This window comes from Amblyomma maculatum, chromosome 8 (genome assembly GCF_055883805.1).
Source record: "Amblyomma maculatum isolate TAMU_Amacu chromosome 8, ASM5588380v1, whole genome shotgun sequence".
In the NCBI taxonomy this organism is placed as follows: domain Eukaryota; kingdom Metazoa; phylum Arthropoda; class Arachnida; order Ixodida; family Ixodidae; genus Amblyomma; species Amblyomma maculatum.
Window position 1 is genome coordinate 67,679,753 of NC_139351.1, and position 16,163 is coordinate 67,695,915.

Sequence of the window (16,163 nt, forward strand, 5' to 3'; positions counted from 1 at the left end):
TGGCGTTACACAGTGGTCCCCGTTCTGAAATGTTCCTCCATTTTTGTACACCAGGAAATGAGAGCTGTGCCTGAAAAATAACACTTATTACTTCCAGCTCGATCACCAATTTCTCAATTGAGCTGAAGCATCGACGAATTTTTCGTTCTTTTCCACTAGTTCTTCTGGATGGACGGGTCGTATACTAGTCTTAAAAAGACCTCTCAGCACGTGTAGATCAAGAATGTCATTCTCTAGACCTTGCATGTTTCAAAAATGATTGGAAGCCTCCCGAAGATTGTAGAGCAGTCGCTTTATTCTAACGAAACAAAATCGTATGTATTTCATAATCACAATGTCTGCGACAGAGGCTGATGAGGAGTAACGCACAGAACAAGTGTTTTTTTTTTTTTTTTTTTTTTTCAGTATAGCCGCTTGTCCGATACGTGCAAGGTTGAGTGCAGTACATGTCCCAAGCGGCGGAAATAGTTACACATTTCCATGCTTCGCAAAGAATTCATCATATTTCTCTCGCGTCGAAGACAAGATGTTATCGACGCCATATGATTTACGAAAGTCACAACCATAACAACTCAAAAGGTCGCATCACCTGCAGCGACGCGATGAGAATGGAGGAGTCGGTTTCTGTGACTGACAGCCCGGCATCGGTGAACAGGCTGAACGTGTAGAAGATGATCATGTTGATTCCCGAGAATTGCTGCAGGAAGTTGACGTGCACGGCCAGAAGCACGTGTGCAGGCGGAATGGGCGCCGTCACGTACACCATCTCGATGGCCATGCACTCTTCCTCGGCGCGGCTTCCCCGGAGCCGGTACAAGCTTTCAAGCGCCTCCGCCTGCGTTGCCGTTGAGGTCGTACCATGAACGCCAGGCCAAAGAACGATGCGGCCCAGGAACGACAGCTAAAGCATCTGCGTCGCCACTGTGCTGGTGAAGTTTTCGGCTTCGTGGACAGCTCCCGCCCAGGGGAGCCAAACACATGCTTAATTGGTGAACTGGGGTTTACGAATATGATGGACGTAAAATTTTCTATAGGTCTAATAAAAACAGCTTAAATGTACATGTTTTACAGGAACTAAAAGTCGTGTGATTATACTACTGAATAGAAAGAAACAACGACGATAAGGCTTATGACCCTGAAGTGGATCAAACGTTTATACGTGTAATAAAAATTACCATTGTATTTAGGTCGCGAGATGGTATTGCTCTAAAGAAAATAAAAAAATAATCTATGTATAGCTTTTTATAAGCTTAGAGACGAGATATGTTTGTTATTGCGTCACGCTGTGCGAGCGGTGTGCCAAATCAAGTAACCATACCTCTTGTAAGTCTGGTGTTGTCACTACTCTGAGAGTTACAATTTCGACATATTGTTCTTAGCCTCATTTAACGGCCGAAGAGAAATCCCTCTGTGTTGCTTATTTTCAACAAATGATGTAGGCTAAGCTCCAAGCAGTGACAGGAAGCGTTCTTTCATAAATTTTTGTCAGGAATAGTTATACTAAATCTCCTGAAATGGGTTGAACTAAACTACTCGGAGAACAAGGCATACAGGGCGCAATGAAGATTGCATCTAAATCACAAAAAAAAGTTGCTATAAGCAAGTTCTTTCACACATTAAAAGAATGAAATATTAGCAATTGATGTTTAACTGAATGACATTTCAAAAGAATTGTATCCTTACTGGCAGCCAGAGGTTCAGAAGTTACATTTCTAGTCCTATTTTTGTCCCTTTTATTGTATACTCTCTCCACTTTCAATTTTGTCTTTTTGCCTCCTATCCCCTCTTGTACTGGCTTGCAGTATGTTTCCATAACAAAGGGGGACACATGTAGGTCCATTGTACTTGCGTGATGCCATAACGGCGTGCAGAGGCATAGAGTTTCTTACTATTACCTAGAGGGAAAGCTATGCTGCCGTCTATGGGCGTTTACATGGGGTTTCCAGACGGCCAGTTCAGCCACCATGGGCGCTCAAAGCATCATGGGCCGGTGAGCTACCGAGTGCAGAACTACAACTTTTGGCCAAAACTAATGCAAAGATAAACGTTGTTCTACCGTAAATAATCTCATATCATTCAATATTGTGACTATAAATTACAAAAAGAGAGAGAAACAGAATGCCAGTGTGAGATTTATCCAATATAAGCGATGGCCCTTTCTCCTATTGGCTTAGTTTTGAGCAGCACAAATACCAATATTTCGCACTTAATAGACAAACTTTAAAATAAAAAAATGTTATGAAAATATTTGTCGTTGTGCCATCACTTAAGGAAGTTTTTTAGTGGCATTTCGGGAAACAGAAACCATTTATTGGCGACGTCTGCTTTTGCGCCTTCGCTACTATGGATTTCGTGGTCTATGTACGCACCTTCAGATGATGATGATGACGAAAAAGAAACATTGCAGTAACGCCACTCCACGTACCCGAGAAAAACCGACTGTCCCGCAACAAGTAGCACACCGGCCCATGATTCTTAGCGCGCCCATGGTGGCTGAAGAGCAGCGCCCTCAGCTTTCCCTCTAGTTAGTGTAAGGAACTCTATGTGCAGAGGCCTTGTAAGTTTAGGTAGTACTGACTGCAACCTGAGACAGTAACACGCGACAGCGTAGAAGCTCGCTATGCCGAAAAGCCGCCGCCGCTGTAGACAGCTGTCTGAGAAAATAGGTTGGACGCTTATAAATACAGTGAAACTTAATCCTCGCCTTTAATGTATGTACAATGGGACAACCTTATTGGGCTGTTCGTGCTCTCCCTTGCTCGTGTACATGCACGTTCCTTTAAAAATAATACACCCGGTGTGACGCGCATTGTGAGCAGGCACGGTGCCAGCAGACATGGTGTTAGAATGCTTGCGGACAACGTTTTGTGGCTACATGCAGTCAGATCTACAGAGCCGAAGAACATCCGCACACTGCGCAGTAGAATATAGTCCCTTAAGAATTTACTCAAATCGTGCTCTAGAATATTATACCATTACAAAAATATATTTCCGTTATAATCACATCACGATTACACTACAATATAATTCAGTACAGTGTTGGTGTAGTGAATTTTAAAATCAGTACTGTATGCCATGCAAATGAGATGGCTGCGCCATCTGTCAGAAATCTTGCGAAGCGTATATCGGCTGCTTCTGCTGCGTCTATGCGCCGGTCTCTGTACGCTTTCGTAGTGCGCTTGTTTCGACAACTTATGTAGCATAGAATATCTGGTAACCGCGAATTTACGTTCACTTAGTCCCGCAGGGGTATAAAAGAATGTAATTCTGTGCCTTTGGCAGCTAGAAAACTATTCTTTGAAATGCGGAACTGAAACCGAAACTGTAGCTGAGGCCAGACGTGCTGGGCTACTTGATGTAATGCAGGGAAGAAAGCTTTGTCCCCGTAGCCTTGGCTGCAAGCACAAGTAGTTGTTCGGAAGCACAGACTACTGTAACGCCGAAACGACTGCAGGCAACCAGCATGAGCGCGTCCCACCGTAAACGGCTGTTGCGTGCAAGACTGCCCGCATTGAGGTGACGTCACGTCGGCGTATGGAGACACGCATCGAGTTGTGGCTATCCCCCTTATCTGCCCCTAATTGGACTAAACTGGCGGAGCTCACTTTTCTTCCGTTGAGCAGGTGCCAACGAGGGGACTCGACGCTGAATATGGAGGCGATGCAGAGCATCACGGCGGGCAGCATGCAAGCAAGAGCCAGGAAGTCCCACGACAGAAACCGGCCCAGCAGGTACGCATACAGGATGCCTACGGTGATAGCAAACTGCAGCATTCCGCCCTGCGAAACAATGTCATCTCTTATTAAGGCAAAACCCTTGCTTGGCTACGTTTGCGAAAACGTGCCCGTAAAACGTGGAAGCAAAATATGGAAGCAAAACGTAACATGTGATATGACGTCACAATAAGATCATATTAGTAGTCATGAATGTGCATGTAATGGCAAGTTATTATGTCACGCCTACTCATGGCTTGTGATTTGTCATAGTTTAATCATGAGTCATAGTCACTGGTCATCAGTTAATAAGATCGGAGATTCAATGTGCATGACTATGGAGTCCATGACTTTTTTAGTCAATCCATTATGACCATGACATGACTAGTGTCGAGTCATTGCATTCAGAAGTACTAAGTCATGACTCTCGATGAGCTACTATACTCCGTTTCATAGATCAGGTGCAACGCAGCGAAAGCTACGCAATTAGTCCGCAAGAAAAACAAAAAACAAAGGAGGCGTATCACAATGCGCTCGTTCTGTGGCCGAGTGGGTTCTGCGGAAACGGGCTCTATTCCGAGCATACACGTTTGCAATAGCTTGCTTCGCGCGCCTGGACATCCTCGCAGTACGAATCTTGTAGGAAAAACCCGCTCCGAAGAGGCAGTCGAGGTCGCTGCGTTGAGCAGCACGGAAGGCACAGCTGGCAGGGTTGCGGGGCAGCGAAAACGCGACACGAACGAAAACGACAAACAGAACATACAAATTCACCGAATCCGACCTTTTCTCCCTAAAAAATGCTTATTTTTATGGATTTGTTGCCAAATGTAAGCTGTATTGAGCTTGCAGACAAAGCAACTATAACTTCCTCTCGTCAGAGCAGGCACTATTTTTCATCGCGGATGCGGGGAGAGCAAACAAGAGATCTAGCTTTGGCAGTGTTGCACTTGATGTATGAAACGGAGTATAGAGCATCCAACGCACATGCTTTTGCATTTTTGTAATGCGGATCTCTGCAGTTCTCTAGAAGTTTTCTCCGCACCCTGTTTGCTTCGGTGCCTTTCTAGCGAATGTTTAAGGTATGCAAATCACGACCACCTCTTTAACATTCCGCCGTTGCAACACTATCATTACGACCACAATTACCTTTCTAAACTGCCCTATCCCCATTACAGTAAGAACACACTAACAGCCACATTTATTTTATACAAGCAGCTAATGCTATCCAAATTACATCGTGTCTGCGAGATGCGTAGGTGTCGGTGCCCCTGGAAAATAGGCTAAATGGATCCGTTCTCCAATAGGCATAAGCTTTTCCCTAGCCTAAATCTTGGCGCCTAAAGAATAAAACAATCTCCTGCCCTCGTTGACCAACATTGCGGACTGCACACCAGTGTTATTTTCCTTAGTATTGTGAATTAATTGGCTTTTATTGAAACATTCATCGCCTTGAAAAATGTTTTTTATTAAGCTATAACCACATATTAGGGTTTTAGCTCCACTTAAAAAGATTATACCCAGCGAAAGCACTGCTTAGCATGCTTGACGATTTAACATTGAAAACCTGGTACAGCAATATCTGTGCGCATATCAGTCCTTAAATATAAATGCAAATCGTTTATGTGCAGTATCTGTGGCATTTTCTATATGGACACCTAAACTGTGTCGTAGGTAAAGCGAGAACGGTGGAAGTGAGAGCCGAAAGAGAGAACGAGGTGGCCTAGTAGAGGGCTGCGGAGTGATTTCGACCACCTGGGGATGTTTACATTGCACTGGAGTCACACAGCGCAAAGACGCCTCTCCGTTTCCCTCCATCGAAATGCAGCCACTCGGGCTAAGGTTTGAACCCGGTTACTCCGATCAGTAATAGAACATCTTAACAACCGATCCCCTGCGGTGAAGTAAACATTAGGGGGGTCTAAGCATGGCTTGAACCTAGTGCTAGAGCGAAAGCTTAGGGTTATAGCGATAGTCCGTTTAACGCCCACTTTTCAATTCGCGGCTTTTGCGTAATTTTTATTTAAGTTAGGCTTTGGGGATAGGAAAGAGCCTTATGCTTTTGAGTGGACTGCGGAACTGTGAACACCAACACCTAACCAGGTCAAGATTCATATTTTTTGTATATTGTACATGCTTTCATATTTTTTTTCTATATTGTACATTCGTTTATAAGAAAGGAATGGCGTTGATATGTCTTGGGTACCTTCAAGGTTTTTCAAGGGGGCATCACACAACTAAGGGCTGCCTCTCCGTTTTTAAATTCGGGGTGGTGGCTGCTCCTGGCCTACGGGGCTGGGACAGGTAGGTCACCGCCGCTTGCGGCGGGGGCTAGCCTGCCACCATATTTTTATCTGTTTTAGGCCGTCATTACACCCGCTAGCATTTCGGTGGCGGACGACGGCTCTTGCGACGCGCGTCTTTCTTCCCCTCTTCTTTTTCTTTCCTGTCTATTTTATCTTCTGTCCGCACGAGGCAGCGGAGGTTGCTCAACTACTGAGCCAGTCGCAGGCCTGTGCATTTTCTTTTCCTTCATCCTTCAGTCGCAACAACAGTTTTTTTTATTCATTCATAGCAAAGGGAAGGCGCAGTATTTTTTTCTCACACTTGTTCTGTGGCCACCTGAACTGCGCCGTAAGAGAAGGGAGGGAGATGTGAGAGAAAGTGGAAAGAGCGGTGCAACCACGGTGGAAATCGGTCCACGGCGAAATCGCTGCATAGCGGCCAATGAAACTTTCGCTTCAAAAGTGTTAAGGTGATGGAAATTATTTCGCAGCCCTCCACTGCATTACCTCTTTGTTTGTTTGACTGGCACCTTCCATTCCCATACGGCGCGACTAGATGTCCGGCGAGATATATGAACCATGTTTCGCCTTCACTTTCCTATACACAAATTTGCGAGTTTCGGAGAGTTTGCAATATGCCCGTTTACTTGCTCCGCAGCTGCGGCTCAGTGATTAAGATGCCCGGCTACTGAACCAGAGTACGCGAGTTTGAACCCCACCGCAGGCGCCTTGGTTAAAACCCGCATGGATGCAGCTACCACAGGACCGGGTTAGTTTGAGTAATGTGGGATAGGCCTTCGTACAATCCGTCTGATGATGATGATGATGATGAGGCCAGCTGCTACGTGTCGATGGAGGCGAAACGGAGAGGCGTCCGCGTGCTGAGCGGTGTTAGTGTACGTCAGATATCCACGGAAGGGGGGGGGGGGTAGAAATATTAGGTGGATTCAACACCGCTGAACCGACAGTGGAGCGAAAACTTTGGCTGCACGCGACCGAGTGTTGCTTTGAGCGTAACCAGCGTTTTTCAAAGTGGATTCACAGGGGAGAGGGAGGTACAACATTGAAAGAAAAATACACTCCGCTGTAAACTGTTATGGTCTATGCATCCCTGTTCCTTAAGTTTTGTCTAAGTTCGTACCAAATTCGTAGAAATGATGCTCAGCATTTCTTCAGTTAAGGCCTGCAAGAATTACTTTTAGCACAACCTAAATGTACCTGAAACAATGACGCAGTTATGTTAACAACATCTATAACTTATTTAAAATAGTTACACGCACGTGCATCTGAAACATTGCTCCACATAAGTTGCTAGGTATAATCGTGTTCTACAAGGACTGCTACAGCCGTACATTTAGGGAAATTTAGCGAGACCAGGTATATATGCGGCAGGTAAGACTACATAAACGCGAACATCAAGCTAATATGCACGGTGATCGTTATTGTCATAGAAACAACGAACTCTTGCAGCGGGTTTTCATATCGGGGTTTCATTTGTAGAGTAGCAGCCATCGTGACTTAGCGCTTAGGAGGACCTCGGCTTAGGAGGTGGTGCGTCTTTCCCGCCAGCAACAAGGAAGTATAAGCACATCACACAACATAAGCCGAATAAAATGACGAAAGTCAAAAAGTGTACATCTGATTTCCCCGTTCCCGTTCGCAGGATGAGACAAGAATTCGCGGGAGGATCACCCGTCGTAAATCGCGGTGCCGATTTCAAAGTGATTGTAGTAATCGATAGATAATCTGCGTTGGCAGTAATGCGCGTACAAGTTCTTTTCCGTTTTATTTTTACTTTGGCAGCCTTCCCATCGCGTCTTCCAGTTTGAATTCGCTGTCGCTTCATAGCGTATATATCTCGCAATGCTAACACACCGGGGTTCCATCCCACCCTATCCAAATATCGTCTTCTCATTTCTTTTACCCCGCCGGAGTGGAGCAGTGGTTACGGCGCTCGACTACTGTTCCCAAGGATGCGGGGTCGAATTCCGGCCTCGGCGGCCGCTTTTCGATGGAGGCGAAAAGCAAGGCGCCCGTGTGCTGTGCGATGTCAGTACACGTTAAAGAACCCCAGGAGGTCGAAATTTCCGGAGTCCTCCACTAAGGCGTCTCTCATAGCCTGAGTCGCCTTGGGACGTTAAACCCCACAAACCAAATCGAACCATTTCTTTTATTTTTTGGAGTTTATCTATAGTGTGCCAGTCCTGGTGGGAACCTGATGCGCGCCTTAAGGCAAGCAATTAAGTCGAATGAGACGGTGTGAAGATCCGCAGTATGGAATCGCAAACTAGTAATGGACCTCGGCATGTGAAGGATGTCTCGCGATGGTATTTAAGGTCATTACCACCGCAACTACACTTCCCATCCATAATAAGCCAGGCCAGCGCAAGGTCTCTCTCACCATGGTCCCGCGGTTGTGAGGCAGCGTCACCTCGGCTATGTAGGCGGGCGACAGAATCGATATGAGGCCCATAGAGTAGCCGGTGAGGAGGCGACCCGAGTAGATATGGAAGGTGGAGCCCTGTGCCATGTACGTCACCGTCCATCCCGACATGAAGCCCAGCGAGATGACCGTGAGCATGGCCTTGCGCCCCAGCGCCTGTGTCGCTCCGCCGCCGCATGCCGCTCCCAGTATGGCGCCAATGGTCAGCAGGGGGTCGTACCTGGTGGCACAGAGCTGATATTTTCACTCTATAACAAAAGCGAAGGTCGTTTTCGAACCTTTGGAAGGCGATAATCAAACTTCGCGTTTGGCACATGATAGCCTAATTCGCTTAATTATGCACGCATACATTTAATACAACACATAACAACCGCCACTCTACCGCACAGTTTTTTTAAGGCTATAGTGGAAGCCAAATGTAGCATATGGTGATTTGCAGGCATCTGCAACATATGGACTATGTGCAGACTATTCTGACTGCCATTATCTGCAACCTATACCTACATCGACAACAGAACAAAGGCCCCTCATATTTCCCCGCAGTTACTACTGTGCTTTGTTGGGTGTGGTCCACCTTATCACTAAAACTTTCAACTGCTATTCTTAATTACGCCTCTCCTACCTGCCCCACCGGAGTGGCGCCGGGGTTAGGGCGCTCGACTACTGTGCCCAAGGACGCGGGATCGAATCCCGGCCTTAGCTCTAAATCTTCTCTAACTGTTCTCACTCCTAGCGCACTGTACTCTATTCATAAAATACCCCCGGGAATACTATTGAAAATGTCGTTCAGAACCAAAATATTTCAGCTTTTCCAGCATTAGGTTATTGCCTTTAATATCGAAAGTTTTTTACTCGAACAACAATGCCAGTACAAGATGATTCTTTCGCTCCAGTCGCGCTTTGTGAACTGAGTAACCGTAAAGGAAACGCAGTGTTCTTCAAGAAACTCAGAACACACGATGGAATGAATGACTGTGAAAAGGTACCGAAATGATTTAAATTCTTAGAACCATTTTACACAACTGGGCCTCCTGAAGTGTCAGCCATATCTGAATGCCCCAATCGCGACAAGGGTCTTCAGGGAAGAGGAAACGACAATTACAATTCCACCCCGCACATATCTTTGTACGTTTTGTTAATATAGCTTTTTAGGACTGCTGGCACTGTTTGCTCAGTGACGGGCAGAGACACCAACCCGTTATTCGCGCTGTGATCAAATTCTGGACTTGATTTATATAGCATTGCAGACCCTCCACTCGGGTAAACTTCGCGACGGTTGGCATTTAGGTCACCCTTCCTTGGAGGTATTTTACAGGGAAACAAAATACAGGCTCATTTATGAATACCTTACTACATTGTACCGAAAACAAAGAATCCGTGAAATATCCACTTGACCCCGCAGCCGATGACGGGATTCCGCTCAGCGTTGTTGAAGGCGTCGTTTTTAGGATCTTTGTTGAAAGCATAGCACATTTCATTCACGTCTCCGGGAGGAGACGTGAACGCAACGTGTCGTCAGGCGGCGGTTCTTTAAAGTTTCGGTCCTGTACTGCCCTTTCCAAAGACTTGCTGAGACACGCTCATCGGACACCTCACTCACCAGTCATTAATGGTTATGTCGAAGCCGTGTAGTCCGTCCTTGAAGGTTTGGGCCAGGCTGAACTTTGCGGGCGACGAGTAGCCTAGCGTGCAGCCCATGCAGAGGGAGCCCGTCCAGCAGCTAGCCACAGTGACCAGCAGGTCGCGGGGCAGCTCACGCCGACCCTCCTCCACATCGATACTGGCGCGGTGGGACATGGTCTCGACGGGTGTGTAATCGGCAAGGGTCGAGTAATGGCTGCACGGGAAAACTGCTGCCGAGCGGAGCTGATCGTGAATGACAGTTTTCCGCAAAGTGCACGCTTTCTGAGGGGGTGCACGCTATGTCTCGGTGCGAGAAGCGGGCGAGTGCGTTGTAGAATGCCTTCGTAGAGGCTTTTTTTTTTCTAATCAATGGACGGGAGCCTGAAGAGCCTGATACGCTCGCCCGAACGAATCCTCTTCTTCATTGGAGAATGTGCGGGTCCCAGCATGACGCGTGGCACTGTTGATGATGATGGTGTTACCGCACACGGAGAGCCCAGGTGCACCAGACGGCCTTTCTTAAGAGTTGTTTAGAAGAAAGTGGAATCATTTACACATAGGAGCCAAGGTATTGATGTCGTCATGATGTTCGGAGAATCTAAGCTGTGATAAGAATTCACGTGGTCGTGTAAGGACCAACTGATGAATACGAACTGTTTCCGCTCACACCCTCACCAATCCCTCCTGCACCCTTTGCAACAACCCCATCGCCACCCTCGCCCACATCCTGTTCCAATGCCCGGCGGATCCTCCCCCGCGGGGTCTAGAGCACCTTACCACCTGGGAGGACTGGGAGACCCTGCTGCACTCTGAGGACCCGGTTCGGCAGAAGATCGCCACAGACTGGGCTGCCGACGTCATGAACCACAGAAACATGAACGTTTGAGTGTAGTGGGGCCGTGCGGGGGCCCAGGGGCATGCATGCCCCAAACTGCTCTGTTTTAATAAAGTTATTACCACCACCACCATCACCAAATGATAGATGTTCTGGATCTTTCTTTTTTAATTTACAGCACTTGCCAGAAGGCACAATTTTGGTTGGTTGTATATTACGAAAATGATGCATCTGCGTGTCGTCACTTGAGGAAATCTTGCTTATTTGTGGCTGTTAGTCTCGTATTGCTTGCAAAAATTATATCGCTGAAGCTGGTGTTCCTGCACAAATCTACAGCAGGGGGAAAATAGCCATGCCTGCAACCGGTGTGGAGCACTTCGGGCAGATGCTGGGCCCTATGTCTTCTTCACAGTGCCATCGCAACATCATCAATGATGTGAGGGCGCCCCAGTTCTCATACCCTCCTGTGCGGACCTCCTCCAATCTCACTAAATTATGACGGAGGGGTGAATATGTCCCGGGGGAATGGTTTGGTTTGGTTTGTGGGGTTTTAACGTCCCAAAGTGACTCAGGCTATGAGAGACGCCGTAGTGGAGGACTCCGGAAATTTCGACCACCTGGGGTTCTTTAACGTGCACTGACATCGCACAGAACACGGGCGCCTTGCTTTTCGCCTCCATCGAAAAGCTGCCGCCGAGGCCGGGATTCGATCCCGCGTCCTTGGGAACAGTAGTCGAGCGCCGTAACCACTGCGCCACCCCGGCGGGGTCCCGGGGGAATGAGGGCACGTGCAAATCCCCTTGAAGATGATTTTAAGATGGATTGTTCAAAAGGGCAGGAAGAGCGGACTGGGCATAAAAAATTAGATAGCCTCCTAGATGGCTCTTAAGAGCAGAATGGCGAAAGCCTAACTTTCCTCTCCTATCATTTGCCTCTCATCGTTTGCCTCTGATCAGCGTTCGTTGCAGTGCTATTTATTAATTATAATTGGTTTACAGGAAAGGAAAAGAGCAGAATCCATCACACTTACTCGCGTCCTCCGGCAAATGTGTTTGGACGGTACACCATCACTCCTGTAGCGTGGCGTTCCCTGGCACAGTTTCAAGTGGGGCATTGCAGATGGCTGGAACGCTAGACAAGTACTAATCTCATGGAATCTCGCGGAATATCTCGTTACAGCATTTAAACTCCACCAATGGTACCCCTCACTTTACACACCAGAGTGCCCACACTGTGGAGAAATAGCTGCGGCTTTTCATATGGTGTGAGCATGCCAATTAAATTCCTTTATTGATAAACTTCATAATCCCAATTTGGAACAGTGGGAGGCCATTCTGCACAGCGAAGACCCCGACCAACAACGAGGACTGGTTCGCAGAGCCCACGCTGCGGCGCAGGCCACTGGGCTGCCGGAATAGGCGGACCGCCCACAACTCTGAGAATTCCCATGTACTCAAAAAAGTTTTAAATCAATAAATCAATCACGAAATCACGGAAAAGGGAATTTGCTGACATCACACAGCACACGAGCGGCGTGTCGGAGGGCATTTTTTTGTTTTGTTAGGTGAATGAAGATTGACACAGCGTCATCGTACGCCCGGGATCTCTCGTTTGGTACTGCGGTCAGTTCTTCGCGCAGTGAGGTCAAAGGTTACCGCATATGGAAAGAGATCGGCGCAAGATTAAACGAGCTGCCCCGCTTACCTGAGGCCCAAGTGCGGTAGAAATTCTGTTAGAAGGGCCACGTAAACCTGGGTATAGACCTTCCTGGCGATGCGCAGTATCTGGTCAGGTTATCGCAGGGAGTCTGGGAACCAGCATTCTTATGGAGAAGGGGACATGTTACAGCGGTTGCCACCATCATGGGCGAGGGCGACATGTTTGCACAGCAACTGCGCTGTTGTTGTTACCATCTTCGTAAGCGATGCCCTTATGGTTTGTGCAAGTCCAACCTAACCTAAGGTCAGGTTCAGACTTTCGCTGTTCAGAATGGTGTTGTCATAAGCCCGCACAGGAAGTGGAATAATTAATAATAATAATAATTATTGGTTCACAGGAAATGAAAGACGCAGTATCTGTCACATTTGTTCTGTGGACACCTGAACCGCGCCGTAGGGAAAGGTAGGAATGTGAGAGTTGAAGAGGAGAGAGAAAAAGGGGTGCCATAGTAGAAGACTCCAGAGTAATTTCGACCACCTGGGAATATTAAACGTTCACTGACCGTTCTACTCCTTGTTGTTGTTCTTGCGGCTGTAGGAAGAAGGAAAAGAAAATGCACGGGCCTGCTACTGGCTCTGTAGCTGAGCCACCTCCGCTGCCTTGTGCGAACAGAAGAGAAAATAGATAAGAAAGAAAAAGAAGATGGAGAGAAAGACGCGCGCCGCAACATTTCATATTTAAATTTCCTTCTCTATTCCCTAGCAAGCCCCATTAGGATCCTGGGGTATTTCCTACAGCAGAATAGGAAAAACACCACCATCCTGAAAACGCTGCAGACCTACGTCGACCAGGTAATATTCAGGCGAATCTCTTTCAGGAACAAAGGCCTCAGAGAACACTGCCCAATAAAACTGCTTCGTGCCTTTGTAATCAGCAGGATAGCCTATGCCACCTTCTTTCTCAATCTCACTCCTGGTAAATTAGACAAGTTAGAGAAAATGATCAGAACGTCATTCAAAAGGGCTTCAGGCATCCCTCCCAACTCGTCGACAGAGAAGCTTCTAGCTATGGGAATGCATAATACCTGCGAAGAGATTGCCAAAGCGGTCCGAGAGGCCCAGATTTGGCGGCTCGACTCCACTGTAGTGGGCCGAAAAATACTCCAAGAACTGCAGCTTCAGTCAGGTGAGCCACCCTATGTCGCTGAACTCCTGGAGCTTGAGACGCGGAAACTATTCAAAATTGCACCGATCCCTAAGAATATGCACCTGATTCATGACAAGGAACGAAGACAACATAGAGCAAAATTTATTCAAATCAAACTAATAAGCGATCCTCCTGAGGAATCAGCCTATTGCGATGCTGCCTGCGGGCTAGAAGGGGCCGCGGTCATAGCAGTGGCAGATGGGAACCACTCCCAGAAAGTAATTGGATCTATTAATGCGCGTAACGCTTTAATAGCTGAAGAGGCTGTGATAGCGCTAGCATGTACAGGCACTAAATCCAGAACTATCCTTTCAGATAATAAGGCGGCTCTTAGGACCTTCGGCAAAGGCCTAATTTCCAAGCAGGCGGCCAGTCTAACCCGCTAAACCGGGAGGTTTCAGTCACCTGGGTTCCAGTTCACGAGGGTCTACCAGGCAATGAGGCTGCCCATCTCCTCGCTCGAGATGTATACACCCAAGCGGCCATAGAGACCCCGCTACCCGGAGACAAAGACCCCCTCATTACCTACAAGGAGCTCTCTGAGACTCCCAGACTAAACATAAGATCTATCCACCACCAGATAGGTCCCTAATACCCTCAGAATGCAGGGCCTGGCGAAAAATTCAGGCCAATCGTTTCTTTCCTCATGTTACTCTGCATAATGAGTTGATAGGAAACCCAGAGGCTTGCAATTTCTGCAACGTACCTCTGAGCCAAATCACCTAATCTGGCAATGCCCCGATTCTCCGGGAGCTAAACAAACTGATCCCCTTGATCAAATTACCTGGGAGTCCTACATCCGCAGCCCAAATGTGGATGAACAAAAGATCGCCCTACACCTGGCGTTGGAGGCTTACTCCAAGACCTTCTCTGCGGCCACGGCGCAGGAAAGCCGGCAAGGAGACTCTCCGCCTGGCTGAGCCCCTGCACCGAGGTCCATGTCGGTGTAAATAAAGTCTTCTCACTCACTCACTCAATCATTTCTATTTAATGTTTTTTTTTTGCGATGTAATTATACATCTCAAAATTTAATATCTCTGCCCCCAATTCTTGGCCGATCCCCATGTGTGGGTATGTGCCATCAAATTAGAGGAGAACAACAACAACAGCAACAACAGCCGTCGTCCACCACCTAAGCGGCGGTGGGTGCAGTAGTGTTGAGGGACCCTTTTATTGCGTCTTCGACTGGTCGCTTTGATCCTGTGGCTCACAGAACTCAGATCGGAGCAAGGTATGAAACCCAACCGGAGGAGCCGCCCTCACGCCGAATATGCGAGGCGCTGAGGGAGGTCACATGATGGAAACAAATAATTTTCGGTTTGCACTGAAGCAGCATCAGGGAATTCATTTTTTTTTTATTCCGCGTTGTGCCTTTTCATTTTTAAAAGCTCCGTTGGAACAGTAACAGAAACTGACGCGGTATGTTTAATGTACGCACGCGGAAGAAACGTTCCGAAATCGTGGCACACACTGAACTGCGGTAGTATGAAGCCTCTGCAGAACTCGGATGAAAAAAAAAAGTATTGCATTTCCCGTAGCTAGGATATGATGTAAGATAAAATAGTTACGAACTCCGCGGCGACCTTGTTAACTTTGTGAATGGCCGCAAATCATGGCGTTGTCGGTAGAGGCGAGCATCTATTGTGGTGCATACCTCGCAGAGATCGCTTTTCCCCAGGAAGCTTTCTAGCTATCTTTTCATCAGGCTCCATAACCCCCAAGCACGGTGTATGTGCAAGCATGTCAAATTATGCGGCATGGCCACCTAGATTTGGAAGTCACTAGTAATTTAGCCCTTAGTAAAGTTATGTTGGACATCAATTTTGGTCAAATTCGAACAAAGACAAATTTATGGAGTCTAGTGGGCCAAATCTTTAAAAAATGTAGAAGGCAGCAGTGAGTTATCCACAGTACAATTAGGTTGGACACTATTTTCGGCCACATTTGGAAAGTTGTATAGCTTTCCTTTGTAGCCGTATGGCCTCGCTTGGGTGGATGTCAATAAATAATTACTCCCTTAAATAGTTAGTCCTAGGCGCCGCAGCGCGAGAAAACAAACAGTTCGTGCTCCAACTATGGCGGAGTGGGTTCACCCTTACCATAGCTCCGATAATGTAGTCAAACTAGACTGAACAATAACTTTCGTGGAATTCATACGCAGTCACATTTTGGGGGTCCGTGAGCCAGATTTTAGTGACGGCACACCTAAATTTGGAAAACCAACCTAGTTGGCTTTAGCCAAATTGTGTTAAATGAACAATAATTCTGGTGAAATCTGGTCGAAGTCCCATTTTGAGTGTTCAGGGACCAAACTACGATGACCTACCTAAATTTCAAGTCGCCACTGAGTTGGCCGTGGTCTAATTTCATTAGTCACGAAATTTGGTCAAATTCAGATCAAG

The 16,163-nt window shown here is 47.1% G+C and overlaps 1 protein-coding gene across 1 annotated transcript in view; it reads right to left on the bottom strand.

Annotated features, from left to right (window-relative positions):
* Positions 1 to 10,235, bottom strand: part of LOC146181372 (facilitated trehalose transporter Tret1-like) — a 46,819-nt gene extending 36,584 nt beyond the window's left edge. Inside the window, exons 1-4 of the mRNA XM_084575774.1 lie at positions 10,039 to 10,235; positions 8,397 to 8,658; positions 3,606 to 3,779; positions 590 to 835 (exon numbers count right to left, since the gene is read on the bottom strand). Coding sequence (XP_084431900.1) covers positions 590 to 835; positions 3,606 to 3,779; positions 8,397 to 8,658; positions 10,039 to 10,235 — 879 coding nt within the window. The remainder of the gene's footprint in view (positions 1 to 589; positions 836 to 3,605; positions 3,780 to 8,396; positions 8,659 to 10,038) is intronic.
* Between the last annotated feature and the right edge of the window lie 5,928 nt (positions 10,236 to 16,163).